Source organism: Syngnathoides biaculeatus, chromosome 4, assembly GCF_019802595.1.
Source record: "Syngnathoides biaculeatus isolate LvHL_M chromosome 4, ASM1980259v1, whole genome shotgun sequence".
Classification (NCBI taxonomy): domain Eukaryota; kingdom Metazoa; phylum Chordata; class Actinopteri; order Syngnathiformes; family Syngnathidae; genus Syngnathoides; species Syngnathoides biaculeatus.
In genome coordinates, this window is record NC_084643.1 from 1062465 (window position 1) to 1081085 (window position 18621).

Below are 18621 nucleotides of genomic sequence, written 5' to 3' on the forward strand. Positions count from 1 at the left end.
TGTCCTGGGTCGTCCTCGGGGTCTCTTTCCGGTGGGACTTCCCCGGAACACCTCACCAGAGAGGCGTCCGGGAGGGATCCAAATCAGATGCCCCAGCCACCTCATCTGGATCCTCTCAATGCGGAGGAGCAGTGGCTCGACACTGAGCCCCTCCTAGGTGACCGAGCTTCTCACCCTATCTCTAAGGGAGAGGCCGGACACCCATCCATCCATCCATCCATCCATCCATCCATCCATCCATCCATCATCCATCCATCCATCCATCCATCCATCCATCCATCAATCATCTACACGGGGGAAGTAGATTCAGCAGGGATACCCAGACTTCCCTTTCCCCAGCCACTGCTTCCAGCTCTTCCGGAGGGATCCCGAGGCGTTCCCGACCCAGCTGAGAGATGTCGTCTCTCTAGCTTGTCCTGGGTCGTCCATGGGGTCTCTTTCCGGTGGGTCGTGCACGGAACACCTCACCAGAGAGGCGTCCGGGAGGGATCCAAATCAGATGCCCCAGCCACCTCATCTGGATCCTCTCAATGCGGAGGAGCAGTGGCTCGACACTGAGCCCCTCCTTGATGACCGAGCTTCTCACCCTATCTCTAAGGGAGAGGCCGGAGACCCATCCATCCATCCATCCATCCATCCATCCATCCCTCCATCCATCCATCATCCATCCATCCATCCATCCATCCATCCATCCATCCATCCATCAATCATCTACACGGGGGAAGTAGATTCAGCAGGGATACCCAGACTTCCCTTTCCCCAGCCACTGCTTCCAGCTCTTCCGGAGGGATCCCGAGGCGTTCCCGACCCAGCTGAGAGATGTCGTCTCTCTAGCTTGTCCTGGGTCGTCCATGGGGTCTCTTTCCGGTGGGTCGTGCACGGAACACCTCACCAGGGAGGCGTCCAGGAGGGATCCAAATCAGATGCCCCAGCCACCTCATCTGGCCCCTCTCGATGCGGGGGAGCAGCGGCTCGAAACCGAGCTCCTCCCTGATGACCGTGCTTCTCAGCCTATCTCTGAGGGAGAGCCAGGACACCCTGCGGGGGAAACTCATTTCGGCCACTTGTATCCGGGATCTTGTTCTTTCGGTCACGACGTGAAGAGATTCAGTTTAACGTTAAGTAATCCTCCCCCTCCTTTTTGTGTGATTTTTTTTCATAAATACTTTTTCAAAAGCGAAAACAGAGGAGACAAACGAGGTTGCACCAAAGAGGAAAAACATTTGATGGCCGCAGAACCGATAAGGAACATATCGCGAAACGGTGAAGGCGGCGCTCTCGTTGTTGCTCAGTACAGTACGGCTTTATATTTGGTCCAAAAATAACAAAAGAAGATCACAACGTCAGAATCAGATTCACTTTCACGTTCAAATATTCCTTCCCTCTACAATCCCACGTTAATCATCTGTCGTCCGAATTTGGGTGAATCGCACATTTTGTCTTTTGTAAAGCTCATTTTGTCATTTTGACTTGTACGACAGTGAAGGACGTCAGCTTGTGACTTAAACGCTACTTGTACAGTTAGTAAAGCGTTTACGTCGGGGAAATCGGGAACATATTGTTTCCGTTATCTCTTCTGGAATATCTCGACAACCACATCGACGGAGTACTCTGTCTTCAGTTTTTATGCTTGCACTGGATTATTTGATTTCAACATTTTCAACCTTTTTTTTTGTTTTTTTAAATACTCCCCAAATAAATAAAAGCATTGGCCTAGTTTGCATACGGCTTTCTCACGAGAACACGAGGATGTACAAATAGCCGCACTTCTCGCTCAAAGCTTTTGGACGACTTCACTTTCGTTCACATGCCTGAGCTAAATATGAACCGAGCATGAGGGGACTTGTTGATTTAGTTTCGCTAAAGGCAGGAAGTTGCAGAAAACGGCCGCTCGGATCAATCTAGAAATGACGAAAGACGCAGACGTAGCGCAGACTGCAAGGAGGGAATCTCGCCGAAAACAATGGCCGAGGTGGGATTCAAGCGCCCACGCGCCACCTTGCGCTGCAGCTGTCCCGGGTCAGGGGACGTCGGCCAAACGACGACCGTGTTGACCTCATAATACGCGCAGCCTCGAATTGAGGTTGACACTGACAGACAGAACATCGATGACAGAAGGACGACAAGCGCCATCAAGGAGGCGTCGGTCCTGTCCGTCCTGCGCTCCGAATTAGACCCTGGCCTACCACGCCCTCATCTGATCCATTTGAGTGCAATATGTGAGCCACAGGGGTGCTCAATCCATCGATCCCGATTGACTAGTCGGGGTGCCAAAAACAAAACAAAGAAAGACGTCAGCCAATGTTCCCTCTAAACTGCGCTCGTGCTCAATTGTGCACCGCTGATTCAGTCTCTTCACAGATATTCTGATTTACGCGTAAAAAAATAATAATCCAATGCAAATTGAAATTATAACATACAGCTATTCAGTTTGTGGGATTTTGCAATGTGATTCAATGAGTGAGGGATGACTGGTTGTTCCATCCAATGGTACAATTCCCATACGTACTGTAAAAAATGAAGCCGCTGGTTTCTTTTAGGCAGCACATGGAACTTTCTCTAACAACAACCAATGCTCCACTACACTTTCTGTTTCCTCCTTTACCTTACACCCCCTTTCCCCCCACTCTTAAAGACATACACTCATCATTACAAATGTTACAGTACTTACGCACGCCCTCAATGTGTTTTATAATGACAGCATCCCACCACCGCTGCTTTAGTTAGCAACACAGTCTGGGCAACGTAGAGCAAAGACGAGCTAGACATGCTGCTTATGTTTATTTTCGATATTAATGGAGAAAGTTAAGTAAAGAAATGCTGTTGTTTTAAGATGCAATGACTGTCGGAGTATGTGAATAATTGCAGAAAAAGTGGTTAAACTGGACGAGATTTTCTCTTTTCCGAGTGGGAAAGGTCTGGGTCTGAAGCCAAAGTAGATAGCGCAGGATAAGATGGTGTGTCATTTTTTTAGAATTCCACCTTGGCACAGCCTGATCCAGGATGAAAGCACAGACAATACAGTGCGCAAAAATCGAATTCTGTATTTTAAATATAGGAGGCAACATAACATTAACCCCTAACCCCCATCGTCGGTAGCTCGCGAGAGGCTGGCTGCTTGTAAAGTAGATCTTGGGGTAAAAAAAACCTGGGCACCCCTGCGCTGGATTATGTTTACGGCCTTCATGCAACCGGAACACTCGTCCTCGGCAGGGGTCAACGGTGAGCTGGGCTCGAGCCTCGCTGACTTTGTGCAACAGGCGGCGTAAGAAGTCCGGAAATCGCAAGGCTCGTACAGACAAACTGTCACACCTGGGAAAAAAATAAAATGATCCATTTGACGTCCTAAAGTCAAAAATTTTCACATTTTAACGTGACTGTATGTCATGTAATGCATCTTCACTTTCGCATTGCACGGAACAGACAAAGTGGATCATGGTCCACTTATTGTGTCTTAAAAATCAAAGTTGCGAGCTTCTATTATACTGTAAAAGACAAAAAAATACCATATTTTACACACTATAAGGTGCACCTAAAAGCCTTTAGTTTTCTCAAAAGCCGACGGTACGCCTTATACGCCTTATATATGGATCACTATTGAGCCTTTAGTGCAGCTCCATCGAATGGATGCATAACGTAACCCCAGCCTCTACTGTAGCGTCTATTCTACGCTCCTTATAATGCGGTGCGCCTTATACATGAATTATTATTTTTTTTTTATACATATAGGCCATGCATGGAAGGTGCGCCTTATAAAATACAGTACATCAATTTAGAAAAAAAAGCATTTAAAAAGATTTAAGATTGAAAAAGAAGACCAAAAAATGTTAAAAGGTTAGATTAAAAGGTGAAAATCCTCGACAATTTGAACAAGAATCCCGAACTCGATCTGCAGTCCAAAAAAGAACCAGGATCAGTTTTAAGACGAGACCAAGTGACGTGACTTCCGCCTTGTTTTACATTTTCTATTCCTCGTTTTTTTAGCAGAGGAGAGGGGGAGGGGTTGTTTTTTTTTTTATGTCCATGTATATTCTTGGCGGCACAGTGCATCAGCTGGAAAGCGTTGGGCTCACAGTTCTGAGGTCCGGGGTTCGATCCCTGTGTGGAGTTTGCATGTTCTCCCCGTGCCTGCGTGGGTTTTCCCCGGGAACTCCGGTTTCAACCCGCATCCCAAAAACACGCAACATTAATTGGACACTCTCAATTGCCCCAAGGTGTGATTGGGAGTGGGCGGTGGCCTCACAGTTCTGAGGTCCCGGGTACGATCCTGGCCCTGCCTGTGTGGAGTTTGCATGTTCTCCGCGTGCCTGCGTGGGATTTCTCCGGGCATTCCGGATTCCTCCCACATCCCAAAAACATGCAACATTGATTGGACACTAAATTGTGATTGTGCGGCTGTTTGTCTCCATGTGCCCTGCGATTGGCTGGCGACCAGTTCAGAATGTACCCCGCCGACAGCTGGGACAGCCTCCGGCACGCCCCGCGACCCTCGTGAGGATAAGCGGCTAAGAAAATGTATGGACGCATGTCTGTTCTTCCTCAAGTGAGCTTCTCCTATTAGAGAATCAACCGTAAAATCCAAACAAACCAAAAGGTCAAAAGGTGCTCAACTTCCTCGAGTCAGCTGTCGGGCGACTAAACGATCCGACGTCGGCGTTCGGAATGCGTTCTGTAAATCCCGTTTACATCTTTTAAGTTGTTTTGTTGTTGTTTGGTTACCACCAATAATAACAACGGCGTGAAGAAAATTGAAGCCCTCGTTCTGGCTGCACCGAGTTTGCAGTCTCCGGGGGCCACGTTCCCCCCCCCCCCTTCTTCTCTCCTTCCCTCCTCTGTTGTTTCTCCACCTCCAGTTTCACTTTCTCCACTTCTTTTTTTTTTTTTTGCGTTGCACGTGCACCGTCCGTCATTTGTCCTCAGTCTCTCCTGAACAAATGCACTTTTCACTCCTCTTATCTGCTCCCCCCCCCCCCCCACACACACACCCCCCGTGCATAATTAGAGCTAAACACGAGCCCTGCGCAGTCTCACATCTGGAAGGAGTTTGGACATGGCAGTTTCCTACCAAAAACGCCTAAATATTTAGGTTAAGAGTTACTGAGTGTGGACGAGCCCGCGATAAAGGGGTGGGAAAGGGAGAGAGAGAATCTCAGAGACGGAGATAAAGAAAAAAAGAGGGAAAGTGCGGCTGTCAGCGATAAGATGAAGGGGGGGGGGGCGTCAAACAACGTGCTCGCCGAATCGAAGTAAGCAGACGTGAAGACAAAAAGAGACGAGGTGGAAAAAAAGCGGGTCGGTCGGCGGGTCGCGCCGTCACGGCCGGGCGAGGAAAACAAACGGCGGACAAATCGTTTTGATCAACAAATCCGCAATTTGGGCTTTCCCAGGAGGGTGAGGGGCCTCGGCTGGAATGTTCGCAGGGGCCAGCTGTTGCGCGTTACTCCGAAGGCCCGGCCCCCGGAAGCCTCCGGACCCGCCGGGCCCTCGCTCGGAGAACAGGGGGGGGGGATCCCCGAGAGAGGGGCCCGTGCGGTCGAGGGGGGGGGGGGGGGACGCCGCCCGCCTCACGCTGCGAGCGGTTGCGGGAAGAACGAAACGACGCACCTGGCGTCGCACATTCTTCTTCTGAGACGCACCTGAACAGTGGCCGGAATGTTCTATGAGAGGCTGTACACAATGAAAAATATTGCACTGGACAACACAGGTGAAATGCTCTCATACACCCTACTCAAATGTTGTCAGACACCAGAGTGATTTTTTTTTAACTCACACACTGCTGAAAAACTCTCATAACACGACTGCAGTGCTCTCAGGCAAACTACTGAAAGCGTTTCTTGCTGATATAAAATGCTCTCAATGCCCTCCAACTGAAATGATCTCATGTACACATGCAAATTTTTTGCTCATACACAAAACTTCACTGAAATGCTCTCATATACACCACCATTTTCCCACTTATTCATGCTACGGAAATGCTCTCATGCTCATTACGAAAATACTCTCATAAAAACCACTGAAATGCTCTCATACGTACTACTGACGTGTTCTCAGACAACTAAGTGTTTTTTTAAAACTCACACACTGCTGAAAATCTCTCATAAACACAACTCCAATGCTCTCATGCACTCTACGATACATTTCTTGCTGATATAAAATGCTCTCAATGCCCTCCAATTGAAATGATCTTATGCAAACATGAAACTGCTCTGAAGTGCTCTCATACACAAAAGGAAATTCTCTGTCACTCATATACACCACCATTTTCCCGTTTACATATGCTACGGAAATGCTCTCATGAACACTACGGTATTGCTCTCATACAAATCACTGAACTTCTCTCATACATACTAATTAATTTTCTTTTGCTCATATACGCAGCCATTTTCCTTCTACTCATATCATTATTGAAGCACTTTTGAAATGCTCTCATCCACACTACTGAAATGTTCTCAGACACCCAAGTGATTTTTTTTTTACTCACACTACTGAAACTCTCATACGCACTGCTGCAATGCTCTCATGAAAACTACTGAAACATTTCATGCTGATATAAAATGCCCTACAACTGAAATGACATACACATTTTTTTTTTTTTGCTCATACACAAAACCGCTCTGAAATCCTCTCATACAGACAAGGAAATTCTCTGTCACTCATTTACACCATCATTTTCCCGCCTATATATGCTACTGAAATGGGAATGCTCTCATGAATATCACTTAAAAGGTGTCATGGATAACAAATTTTCTTTTTCAACTGTTTTCCTTCTACTTATGTCATTATTGAAGCACTTCTGCAATGCTCTCAGACACCACAGTGATTTTTTTTACTCATACACTGCTAAAAACTCTCAAACTACCTGCAATGTTCTCATGCAAACTACTGAAACATTTCTTGCCGAAATAAAATGCTCTCAATGCCCTCCAACTGAAATAATCTCATGTACACAAACACATTTTTTTTTTGCTCATACACAAAACTGCTCTGAAATGATCTCATACACATAAGGAAATTCTCTGTCACTCATATACACCACCATTTTCCAGCTTATATGCTAGTGAAATGCTCTCATGCACACTACAGAAATGCTATCATACAAATCACTGAAATGCTCTCATACGTACTAATGAAATGTTCTCACACACCTGAGTAATTATTATTTTTTGACTCACACATTATTGAAAAACTCTCATGCACTACTGCAATGCTCTCATGCACGATTGAAACATTTCTTACTGATATAAAATGCTCTGAATGCCCCCCAACTGAAATGATTTCATGTACACACGCTTTTTTTTTGGTCTTACACAAAACAGCTTTGAAATGCTCTCATATACGCAATCAAATTCTGTAACTCATATTCACCACCATTTTCCCGCTTATATATGCTACTGAAATGCTCTCATGCTCTCGTACAAATCACTGAAATGCTCTCATATGTACTAATGAATTTTCTTTTTCTCATATACGTCACCGTTTTCCTTCTTCTCGTTTACACTACAGAAGCACTTCTGAAACGCTCTCATACACTCAAAAAAAAAAAAAAAAAAAACGCTACTGAAAAGATTTCTTTCCCGCTACCGAAACGCACATTTCGGTCTATTACGTAAGCGGTTTCAGCACGACTTGTGAAAGGGTTTCAGTCGTGCCTGTGAGCGTTTCAGTTGCGGTCGAAATTTTTTACTATTTTGTATGAGAGCGCTTCACCAGCGCCTGCGAGCGGCAAGTTTGAGTTTCATACTCAACATCATCTAATAAATGCACATTCTGGCGGCGTGCTAAGTATTTGAACCAAAACAAGTCGGCCATAATGAGTGGGTGTGTCCATGGAAATGCTCGTCAATCACCTCAACCGCTGCCCCCCCCCCCCCCCCCCCCGCCTCCATTTTGCAGCAATGTGTTTACCAGATGTAAAATCCCGACTTCCCGAAGCCAGCAACACGCGGCTCCGTGAACGGACCACTGGCTGACTTTGGCTCTCCCGAGGCCCAAATCCATTTACTTTAGCCTCACGTGTTCTTCCAGTGCCCCCGACGCTAAACACGCTGTGGGAACGAATCAAGTCTGAAAGGAGTTGCGAAGAAAGTATTAGGGGGTAATTCCTCATGAGTGTACGCCGCCGCCGCCCAAATATGTGTCACTAATACATTATGAGGCCATTCATCACGCGAGCTTGTATGTTTTGGCAGGGCCCGCCGTCCTTTTAACTGACGTCCGAACGGACCACACACCCGAGTGCGGCGTCGTGCCGACACGCATCCGACCAAACTGTCAGGCTACACGCTCGTCTCGTCTCCTCGGCGCGACGTAACCGGGAGACGCTTTTCGCCGACGCAGTGTGAAACGCGTTCGTTCTCGCGGAAAGGAGACGAAAGTTTGAAGTGACGGGCTAGTGTCGAAGGGGCGGGGCCGCAACATGGCGGTGACGACGACAGTTGGTCCAAATTAAGGCCAAAGTAGTTCAAGATGGCCACTTTGGATCATCGTGTAGCGTAATTTTAGCAAGTCGTCAAGACAAACCGGGCTCGCAGCTGTGAACGAGAGCCTCGTTCTGTTTACACTCGCAATATTGGGTACACCCGCACAATTGATTACGACCCAAACGGCAAACATTGTTACAGACGTCATACGTGTTGAAGTCATGAAGCAAACATGATTATGATTGTGGTTGGAGTTTTTTTGGCGCAAAGTCTTACGCCGCCGCGTTCGGCGTCGCAGTCAAATCGGAAAGACGGGACAGACCGACCGTTGGATCACAAAATGCAATAATTATGGCCGGTTTCAAAGATGGAGGAAAGAAACTCATTCCCACTTTTGGCCGTACACAGTACAGCCTCGGTTCTCGACCGCAATCCGTTCTCGAAGGCGGTTCGAAAAGTGAATCCCGAATCAACCGCCACGCGCGTTCTGTTATTTCCGGGTTTTGTCGGAGGCGTTCGAGTGCCGATTTTCGTTCAAAAGCAGAAGCAAGTAAAAATATCGAAATTTTCATTCGAAAAAACGATTTGTTCGAGAAACTGAGGCTGTATTGTACATAAGTTCACCAGAAGAAGATCCAATGAATATTGTCATGTATCTTCTTCTTTTCCTTTCGGCTTGTCCCGTTAGGGGTCATCACGTATATTTGTTTGGCACAGTTTGTACGCCGGATGCCCTTCCTGACGCAACCCCTCTGGCATTTTAGCCCGGGAGAGAAGCTTACAGCACCTGGTATTCCCAGGCGGTCTCCCATCCAAGTACTAACCAGGGCCAAAACCGCTTAGCTTCCGAGATCGGGCGTTTTCAGGGTAGCGTGGCTGTGAGCGAATAATATCGTTATGTATAACACGGCCAAATGCATCCAGATTTTTGAAGTTGGAAAACCGTCTGGGATTTTGGTCCCTTGGGCAGATACACGAGGTGCGCCAAATATTAAATGCAGCGGGACAAGAACGACTCTTTGACGGTGTCAGTCATCTCTCCATCAGTTCGTCAATTGCCAGATGAAACCAGAGTAGTTGTGACTAAAACTAAGATTTGTTGTCTTTGCAAATAAAAAAAAAAAAAAAAAGAAAAATTATGGGGGGCAAAAGTGGGTGTTCCGTTGGAAGACCAAATTCTTTATTGCGTGGGCGTGTGGACTAGGAAGAATATCATTTCGCTGACGATGATGAGATGACGGCAAGGCATTTCTTATTTTGGGGCTGTTGCCGGAGATAAAGCAAAACTTTGAAATCAAATGCGTGCGCCGCCGATGACGTGTCAGCTCATAAGAGCAGCACACCAAGACATTAATAAAAATTAAAAAAAAAATTAAAAAATAAAAAAAAACTTTGATGAAGGTCAACTGGACCAATTTCTTCATTGGAGTTATTCTAATTGTGACTTTATAAACACCTCCTGTACCTGTAAATTACACTCCTCGGTATGTCTGGTAAATATCAAATTATCTTTGTTTAATTTGCCAAATCATGGGGCGGAAGAAAGAGTTTCCATGCAACATTTTCAACTGAATGAAGTCGCGGTGCTGGGGAAAACAAAACAAAACAACGGACTCACAAGGTGACGGTTCTGTTGGGCAGCAGGCTGGCGTCGGGCGCTTCGGACAGCTCCTCCTTGGCGCAGCTCACTTTGCGCCCCCCGGGGGCGGCCTGCGCCCCGTGCGCCTTGGAGCGCTCCTCCGCGCAGCTGCAGCCGAGGGGGCCGCGGCACGCCCGCGCCGGCGGCGGCCCGACGGCGGCCAGCAGCAGCAGCAGCAGCATCAGTACCAGGCGAGCCGGCGGCGGCGCAGGGATGCCGGGGCGGCCGGGCGCGCTCATTGTCCCCTGGGCTGGATCTCAGCTCAGCCTCCGGTCAACCCATTTCTCCGGCATGGAGCGAGCAAAGTTCTCCTCACTTTTGGGAAAAGATGACACAGCCTGCCGGGGACTTCGCTGCAGCTGCCGGTCCCTTGCTTTAAAAAAAAAAAAAAAAAAAACCGAAACTGGTCTTCCTTTCCCGATGTGTTCGTTTTCTTTTGCTCCAAAAGCTTTTCTTTGATTATGATTTTGCGTGTGTTGATTTGAAATCCAGCGGGAAATCCCAACTTCTCCTCCAACTTTCTCCTGGGGGGAGCGTGCAGATGCGTGCAGTCCCTTTTCGAACCGAATCTCCAGCGACTCTCACTCAAAGTCGCGCTGATATCTGAATGAAGCAGTCAAGACCAAAAGTTTCCCCAAAACGTTTTTCTTCTCCCCCCCTCCCCCAAAAAAAAAAATCTGTTCACCAGTTTTTTCTCTCTCTCTCTTTCTCGCCTCGCGCAACTCGAGGAAAGCTTGGAGAAGCCGTTCTTGTCTGTGCGCCGGTCCAGTTGGCTCCGGTGTCAAGTCCCAATCTTGCGGTTCTTTCAGCCCGCTTGCCGCACTCACTTGCGGCGCCTCGAAGAGGTCTCCCGGGTCCTAGCGCTTCCGGGCCGCAAGAAGTGCTGGCCTAAGCACTGGATTTACTCTATATTACTCTTAAATTGAAGTACTGATACTCACTATTGTTATTTTTTTTTAATTGTCTTTTATAAAAATAAAAACATCACTCAATCTAAAAAGTACAAAAGTTTAAAAAAAAAAAAACAAACATGCTATCAAAACAAAGTTATCCCATAGCTTTGCAAATGTTGGAAACTGCTCAGCAGTTTTGATCACATGACGTTTTTGCAAAGATTACAAAAGTATGCGTATAACAATCTCAAGGAGAGCAAAAATAAGTCAGTACTGTATTAGAATTTGTTGATGGAGGAGTCACCCGAGAATGGAGTCAAGTGAAGAAAAGTGCTAGCTACACAAAATACATGCATAAGTATTCCCCCCCACCCCCCCTTGTACATCACCACTAGTTATCTAAAACATCCATGCATCCATTTTCTTCAACCCCTATCCTCACGAGGGTCGCGGGGAGTTCCGGAGCCCATCCCAGTTGTCAACGAGCAAGAGACGGCGTACACCCTGAACTGGTCGCCAGCCAATCGCAGGGCACATAGTCGCACTCACAGTCACACCTTTGGGCAATTTAGTCTCCAATTGTGGGAGGAAACTGGGGAGAACTTGCAAACTCCACACAGGCGGTTCCGGGATTGGACCCGGGACCTCAGAACTGTAAGGCCAGCGCTTTACCAGCAGATCCACCGTGCCGCCAGTGATCTAAAACAGAACAATACGTAACTTAAGTATAGACTTCATCCAAAAGGTATCGCGGGTACAGTGTTCCCTCACTATTTCGCGGTTCACATATTGTGGATTTTGTGCATTGTGATTTTCTTTCCTTTACCAATTTGCTGCATCAATTTTGAGTCCACACAATCATTTCTTTGGAGGTAAAACAAAGGCTTGCTTGCCTAAATCATAAAAACTCTATTAAACCGAACAAAAGTGATAAAATGCACATAGTGTACAGTACCACTGTGCATTACTGTACATTTCGGAGTTCGAAAAGTACAGAACAAATTTGGAAGCGCATGGTAGAGGTTCATATAGAGGGCCCGTAGCTCAGTGGTTAGAGCACTGGTTTGGTAAACCAGGGGTTGCGGGTTCGTATCCCACTGGGGCCTCCACTCCCTGAGAAGGGTTGCGTCAGGAAGGGCATCCGGTGTAAAACTTGTGCCAAACATATATATGTGCGTTCATCTGAGACCGAAAGGGACAAGCCGAAAGAAGCATGGTAAAGGTTCATATCGGAGTGTGGGAAAAAATTAATAAGAATCTGGAGAGGCTGGTAAAGAGTTGGCCTCACAGTTCTGAGGTCCCGGGTTCAATCCCGGCCCTGCCTGTGTGGAGTTTGCCTGGGTGGGGTTTCATCCCACATCCCAAAAACATGCGACATTAATTGCACACTAAATTGCCCTTAGGTGTGATTGTGAGTGCGATTGGTTTTACGTTTCTATGTGCCCTGCGATTGGCTGGCGCCCAGTTCAGGGTGTACCCCGCCTCCTAGGTTCCAGCACTCCCCGCCACCCTCGTGAGGATAAGCGGCAAAGAAAATGAATGGATGGTCATTCAGACTTTTGCACATGACAGTAGGAGACAAATATTTTCAATCTTTCACTGAAATGATTGTAAACAGTCAAATGTTCGGCCTGCATTCTTACATTTTAAAGCAAGTCATTTTATAAATCGAATGAATCGCCCGTCGAATTGGTCCACGGGATTTGAGTCGTGTTCTGGCACCTCGCAGGGTTGTCATTTCCGTACTGTACCGTGAAGACCGGGTCGAGGCACCGGCTCGATAATGAAACGGGACCACTGTTTATCCGAGCTGTTGAAAAAAGAAAAAAAGACTTTGAACACAACACGCCGCATAGGCCCAAATCCTTCTCATCTGGAGAGAACCGGTTCCATTGAAAATGTCACATCCCCTGACTACACGTTACATCAAATTGGACTTAATGCCATCCAGACAAACTTTAATGCCCTTCCAACATTTTCTCTATACACCCCATAGACCCCCCCCCCTTTTTTTTTTATGGCCAAGCAAGCAATCTTCGCCTCTCCCAGATCCACATCTGGACTTGATTCCAGGTGCAGCAGTGTTGGGAAAGCGGAGCACGTCGGCGAAAAAGAGGTGGAACGCCGACGGCTGCAGAGATAATGTCGAGGGGACGGCGTGGAAGTTGCGCAACGTTCGGGGGGGAAAAGGGACAGAAGATCTAAGCGAGGACAGATGACACACGTACGGTGGCTCGGAAGTGCAAAACAAACACAACGAGACGACGGATGACGAGGAAAAGTTCTCATTTGAGTTCCTCTATGGACAAAAATAGCCACGCTAGCTGGAACGTTTGTAGCGGCGCGGCTCAAACGCTACTGCTGGGATTTCTAAAAGAACAGCGCCGCAGACCTCAAGCGCGCCGGCCACTGAGGAAAGCCACATCCAGCGGCGAAAAAGGCCCCCCAAACCACCGCCGACACACAACGCTGTCCCTTTATCCCTTCATGAGCTCCTCATTAAACTCTCGCAGCGTTTCCTGGTGACATGCATGCTTTTCATTTGGCAGACACACAAAGTCAAGGCTCTGGCGACGGAGTAGCGACACATTTTGAGAAATCAATGGGTTGTTTTCGCGTGGTCACCCGTTGCGCTACCTCGAATGGCGGCCATTTTTGATCCCTGTGCTCCCGTTTCTCAAACGTACGCAAGGTGGACGACATTATGTTTCTAACTGCATTTATTGAAGACGCGACCGACAGCACATCAACACCGGACTGACTATTAGGCTAACTGCATACACGCATCATGGGACTCGGGGACTGCGTCACAAAGGCGCAATATTGTGCCCTTGATCTTTTACTCTATGTGACAGAAATCACGAAGGAGAAGGGCATACCTGTATGCTAACACGGAAAATGAAAGGCGGTGGAATACAATTTTTATATCAACGAGGAATGGTGCACGGACGTTACCGAGCTCAGCACACACTGCAGCAATTTTTGTTAGCTACAGCGACGTAAATGCAAAAAATATAAACTATATAAAAAATATGTATGGGCACTTACCTGTATTCTAACACGTAAAATGAAGGGCGGTGGTATATTATTTTTTTAATATCGAGGCAAACTTCCCCTGCTGAAATATTCTATAGAAATTATACAATTTGTACAGAACAACTTATTCTATAGAACCTTGGCTGTGATTTTCTATATAATTTCTATAGAACCATAGAATTTCTATAGGAATTGGGTCCTGAAGTTCTATAGGTCTTTAGAAATGTTCTATAGATTTCTTGTTTTGCAGGGCCATTTATTCCATTTTTTTTAATCAAAAAGTAAAACCTGTATATTAGTTCACCACAAGCAAAACGAAATGTTAAATAAACAAATCCTGTACTTCACAAAATTGTCAAATCTTTCAAGTGACTAACAAAAAAAGGATCTTAACTGTAATGTTGGCCTTCTGAAAAGAGTATCGATTAAGCTTGTTAGCTTAGCTCGGCGGAGGTTGAAGACGGCTAGCGTGATAGCAGCGTCGGGCAATCGTCCACAAAGCCAAGTCTCCGCGAACCACAGAGCGTCCAGTCTTTCGTCGGAAGCGTTTAGACGATGTCCCCACTTACGCAGTTGGACTTGTGTACCAGATCACGAGCCTCTTCGCCGCGAGGCTTTGAAGAGCTAGCGACTAGTAACTCTGGAAAAATCTTCACCGATTTGGCGAGAGTTGTCGAAAAAAAGTCAGGAGGAGGCTCTCTGATGGTTAGCAAGTCCTCTCTTGTATACTTGAGTCCCGAGACTCCCGTGAAACACAAAAACACACACAGTAACCGAGAGCATTCCGTAGATTTCCACACTGGTACGCGTTGGGTAGAGAGGTTAAATGGCAGCGCGCAGAGGTGTGTGGGTAATTCGGCAAAAAATGTGACGTCAGTGAAAACAACCCGTATTCCTGATCTTCAAGTTACGAGTGGAAGAGGTTGGAGTTGAACGACGCAGTCCTGATTGTTACAAGAGTTGAATATCGTGCGTGTCTTTTGCACGTCGTACACCTTCTGAAGTCTTAGCGTGATCCATTTTTGCCCTCTTTGGTGCACTGCAAACCGGAGCCCATCGGAATGGACGAGATGAGTGCCAGAGCCGAGATTCAAACCAAGAACCTGTGAGGCAGTGCTACTCTATCGTGCTACCTTGTGAGCAAGTCTCTGGTTTCCAAATAATGGAATCTGCAATCTTCCTATAAATCCTGATTTTTGTGCCACAGTCACAATGTGTGTCATTTCCAACACAGATTTCAATGGTTTAAAAATATTAAATATTAGCAGCGATGGTCTATGACATGGGTGTCAAACTCCCTGTAGTCCAGTGGCCACATACAGCCCAGTTTGACACCAAACAAATACATTGCAAAAAAATGTATTTCAGAAAATCTCAGATTGCGTGAAAAAAAAAAAACGTTGCTTCACTTTGTCATCCATGGGATCATAAATCATTTTAAAGACAGAAAGCTTTAGGTCACAGGTGTTTAGAAGTTAAAATATTGCGCTTTAAAATGAAATCACCCAATGAAGACGTAGGAAATATGACCAGTTTTCTTCATGCGGACAATAATTGAAATTATCCTTAGCCCACACCGCAAGTTTTATCTCATTTTCAAATTCATCCTGTGGACCATATTGTACCTCGTAGTGGGCCCACTAGGGCCCACAGATCTTAGGTTTGACACAACCGGTCGATGAGGCGTTGAAACTGCTTTAAAGGGTTAACTCATTTTGCAGTCAAGAAACGAATATTCCCTTCATAAAAACGCATTTGCTCGGATAAACCATAGTTCCTGACGAAATTACAGTGTTAGAAAAAAAAAAAAAAAAAAAAAAAAAAAATCATACCGAAACTAGATTAAATCCAAAGCCTCAAGTAACATTGACATTAAACGTGTACATAACTTTCATTGTACAGTAAAATTTTCTATGGAGTAATGCCGCCCTCTGGCGGTCAACCTGCCGAGGTGGAAACTCAGCAACAAAGCGGTACAGTAATTAAAAAAAAAAAAAAAAAATCTCTTAAATAAAAATGGTACCTCTAAGATACAGCACTGTAGCGACCCTTAACGGGACAAGCCGAAAGAAAAGAGAGCGAGAGAGAGTAAGTTGCAATTATAATACCAAATTCACAAATTGTGGAAAATCTGGTATGTAATCAAAACTGCACACACCCCACGCATGGAACTTCAAGTTGTGCAATTTATTAAGTGCCACATGCAGAGTTCTGCTCCAATTGCATGGCAAATACAATATTTTTTTCCCCACTCAATGTCCTGTGCATACATTATGCATAGTAAATAGTGTATATATTATAGAATACAGCTCAATCACACAAACATCCAAAATCATTGTATATCCAAAAAATATATATATAATAAATCCCTCAAGCAACAACAGCAAAAGTCAGCAACTAAATATTTTGTTGCATCCTATTCAATTGTGTTTACAGAGATATAGAACATGTTGCTGGCCTAGCGCAAAAAAAAAATAATAATTGGAGTCTGCAATCGTCAACGTTGCACTTTTTTTTTTTTTTTTGTCACCCAGCAAGGTGTGTGCGGTGTAGGTCCAATTTAGTCCCTTTTTATTAGTATAGTATTGTTTTATGAATGATTATCCAGATCTTGGAAAGTCCAAAGAGTCCGAGAAATGGTTGTCAAGTTTTGCAGCATTTGTCAAAGGTGGCCTCAGTACATGTGACGTCAATGGACTGACTCACGGAAAATGTATTTTTAGAAATAAATCAACAATGACTGGGATGGGCCATGAGGAAAAACTCCCCAAATTGTCATGAAAGAACATTAAGTGAAGGCTAATCAAAAATTGCCCAACACTTAAATGTGATGAGAACAGGAAATTCTGCCACATTGGTGATCACCCCCCCACTCCCACGTTCCCATTGTCTGTAAGAGGGTCCGTTGCGGCGGACGTCGGACCGCTCAGTGGCGTGTGGACAGGCCGGACTGCGGCGAGCCGGCCGGCCCTTGATACCGCTGCTTGGCGTGCTTCTCGCAGTACATCACGTCGCCCACCCAGAAGTGGCCCCTCATGCGGAGGTTGAGGCCGCAGTCCGTGCACGTGTAGCACTCGGGGTGGCGGAAGCGGTCGTCCACGATGCGCACGGCCTGCGTGCTGCGAGGGGGAAAGACGAAAGGATCCAGTCGGAGGTCAGCGCCGTGGACGCCTTCGAGGGCAAACATTTTCCCGGGACATCTCACGGTATTATTTTATCTATTTTCATCTGACCCTATAAAGCTCGTGCACGTGACGTCCCCATTTTCACGGCGCCATATTGCCGTTCAAAAAGAGCTGCTCGACACTGTGGGGGACATTGAACCAGAGCAGAATGTTCACAATGCTCGAGACTTGTTGTGCTGTTGGCTGTCACAACAGACGAGACAGATATTCAAAGAGTTCATTCTATGGAATACCAGCTGAAAAGACCAGAAAATATGGATGGATTTTGGAAATTAAACGTGATGGATGGTGCCCAACCAAGTACACACAACCCTGTCGCGATCGTTTCATTTCATGTAGGAGTTATTCTTCTCAATCTCAAATTACCAAAAAGTATTTATAATGACAAGTTGGCTCATTTGAGAATAATGCTTTAAAAAAAAACAAAACAAAAAACGAGTCGTCTCTAACGTACACGGAAACGTGTTGCGGCCAGACGTTAACCTTCAGTAAACCTCTCCCCAACCCCCCCAATTTGCGTTGTTCTCAAATGAGTCCAATGCATATTTTAAAAAAGAAAATACACCGTCAGTCACACAGAGGTGTACCGAAGTTCAACGTGCGGCCACAATGCGCTTTCGTGTACGTGGGCTGAAGCCTATCCCAATGGGTTTTTTTTTTTTTTTTTTTTTTAAATAGACATTTGACTCATTTGAGAACATTGCATGTTTAAAAAAAACGTCTGTCACGGAAAAGTTCATTGTAGCTTAACATGTGGCCGCAACACGCTTCCGTGTATGGAGGACCAGACTTCGCTATCCCCCCCTCCCAATCAGAGTTAATGAATGTGAGTTTGTGTAAAACGAGGGGTCATTTATTTAAATATTGGTATTTGTTTTGAAAAAAATCTGAGCGGCTCCATCCCAATGTGGGATTTATTCTTGATTGAGAACAGATCCAGGAACAAAGTATTTGCATGCGTCCAGACTTTTCTACGCTTTCAAACTCTTCCGTGTAAATCTCGACGATTTACTCACCAGATCCATGTGTAGGTCCAGTTGTCCAAGACAAGCGGAAGCGGGTTAACAGTCCAATTTCTTACCGGCGAAAACGTCGACTTCGGGGTCCTCTATGCCCAGTGTCTCTCATTTTTCCACGTACTCTCGTTTATCTAAATGTCTAACGGTATCGGGCAAAACTCTGGGTGTCGTGCTATAAGACGTATTTTTGTGCTGTCTCCAACCGACTTAGCATTCAACAATGCTTTGTTTGACCGGCACTTCTAACCAATGACGTGATTTGATGACGTAGGTGCACGAGCTCTATACATTTTGTTAATATCCACAGAAAGACAAATGTTTTTTTCCTTCACCAATCTGACTTTTTTTTTTTCCCCCCCATTCCATTTGCAATTATGCCAAGGCTCATTGTTGCTGTTGCTCATTAAAGTAAACGAGGACAAAGGTGAC

At 45.9% G+C, this 18621-nt stretch overlaps 2 protein-coding genes and 1 pseudogene across 10 annotated transcripts in view; all 3 read right to left on the bottom strand.

The window, feature by feature from the left end:
* The window catches only part of adgra2 (adhesion G protein-coupled receptor A2), a 66421-nt gene extending 47801 nt beyond the window's left edge, over nt 1-18620 (bottom strand). For 2 of the 7 annotated variants that reach the window (XM_061818525.1, XM_061818520.1), the window contains exons 1-2: nt 18190-18620; nt 10039-11651 (exon numbers count right to left, since the gene is read on the bottom strand). In XM_061818525.1, coding sequence (XP_061674509.1) covers nt 10039-10298 — 260 coding nt within the window. In that variant the 5' untranslated portion in view covers nt 10299-11651; nt 18190-18620. Of the gene's footprint in view, nt 1-10038; nt 11652-13589; nt 13736-14382; nt 14399-18189 lie in introns of those variants that run through there. The other 5 variants (XM_061818524.1, XM_061818522.1, XM_061818521.1 and 2 more) reach the window with 5 other exon arrangements.
* LOC133500121 (5S ribosomal RNA) lies at nt 9196-9304 on the bottom strand (annotated as a pseudogene).
* Nucleotides 16157-18621, bottom strand: part of pdlim2 (PDZ and LIM domain 2 (mystique)) — a 37532-nt gene continuing 35067 nt past the window's right edge. For all 3 annotated transcript variants that reach the window (XM_061818534.1, XM_061818533.1, XM_061818532.1), the window contains one exon: nt 16157-17107. In XM_061818534.1, the coding sequence (XP_061674518.1) occupies nt 16915-17107 (193 nt within the window). In that variant the 3' untranslated portion in view covers nt 16157-16914. The remainder of the gene's footprint in view (nt 17108-18621) is intronic.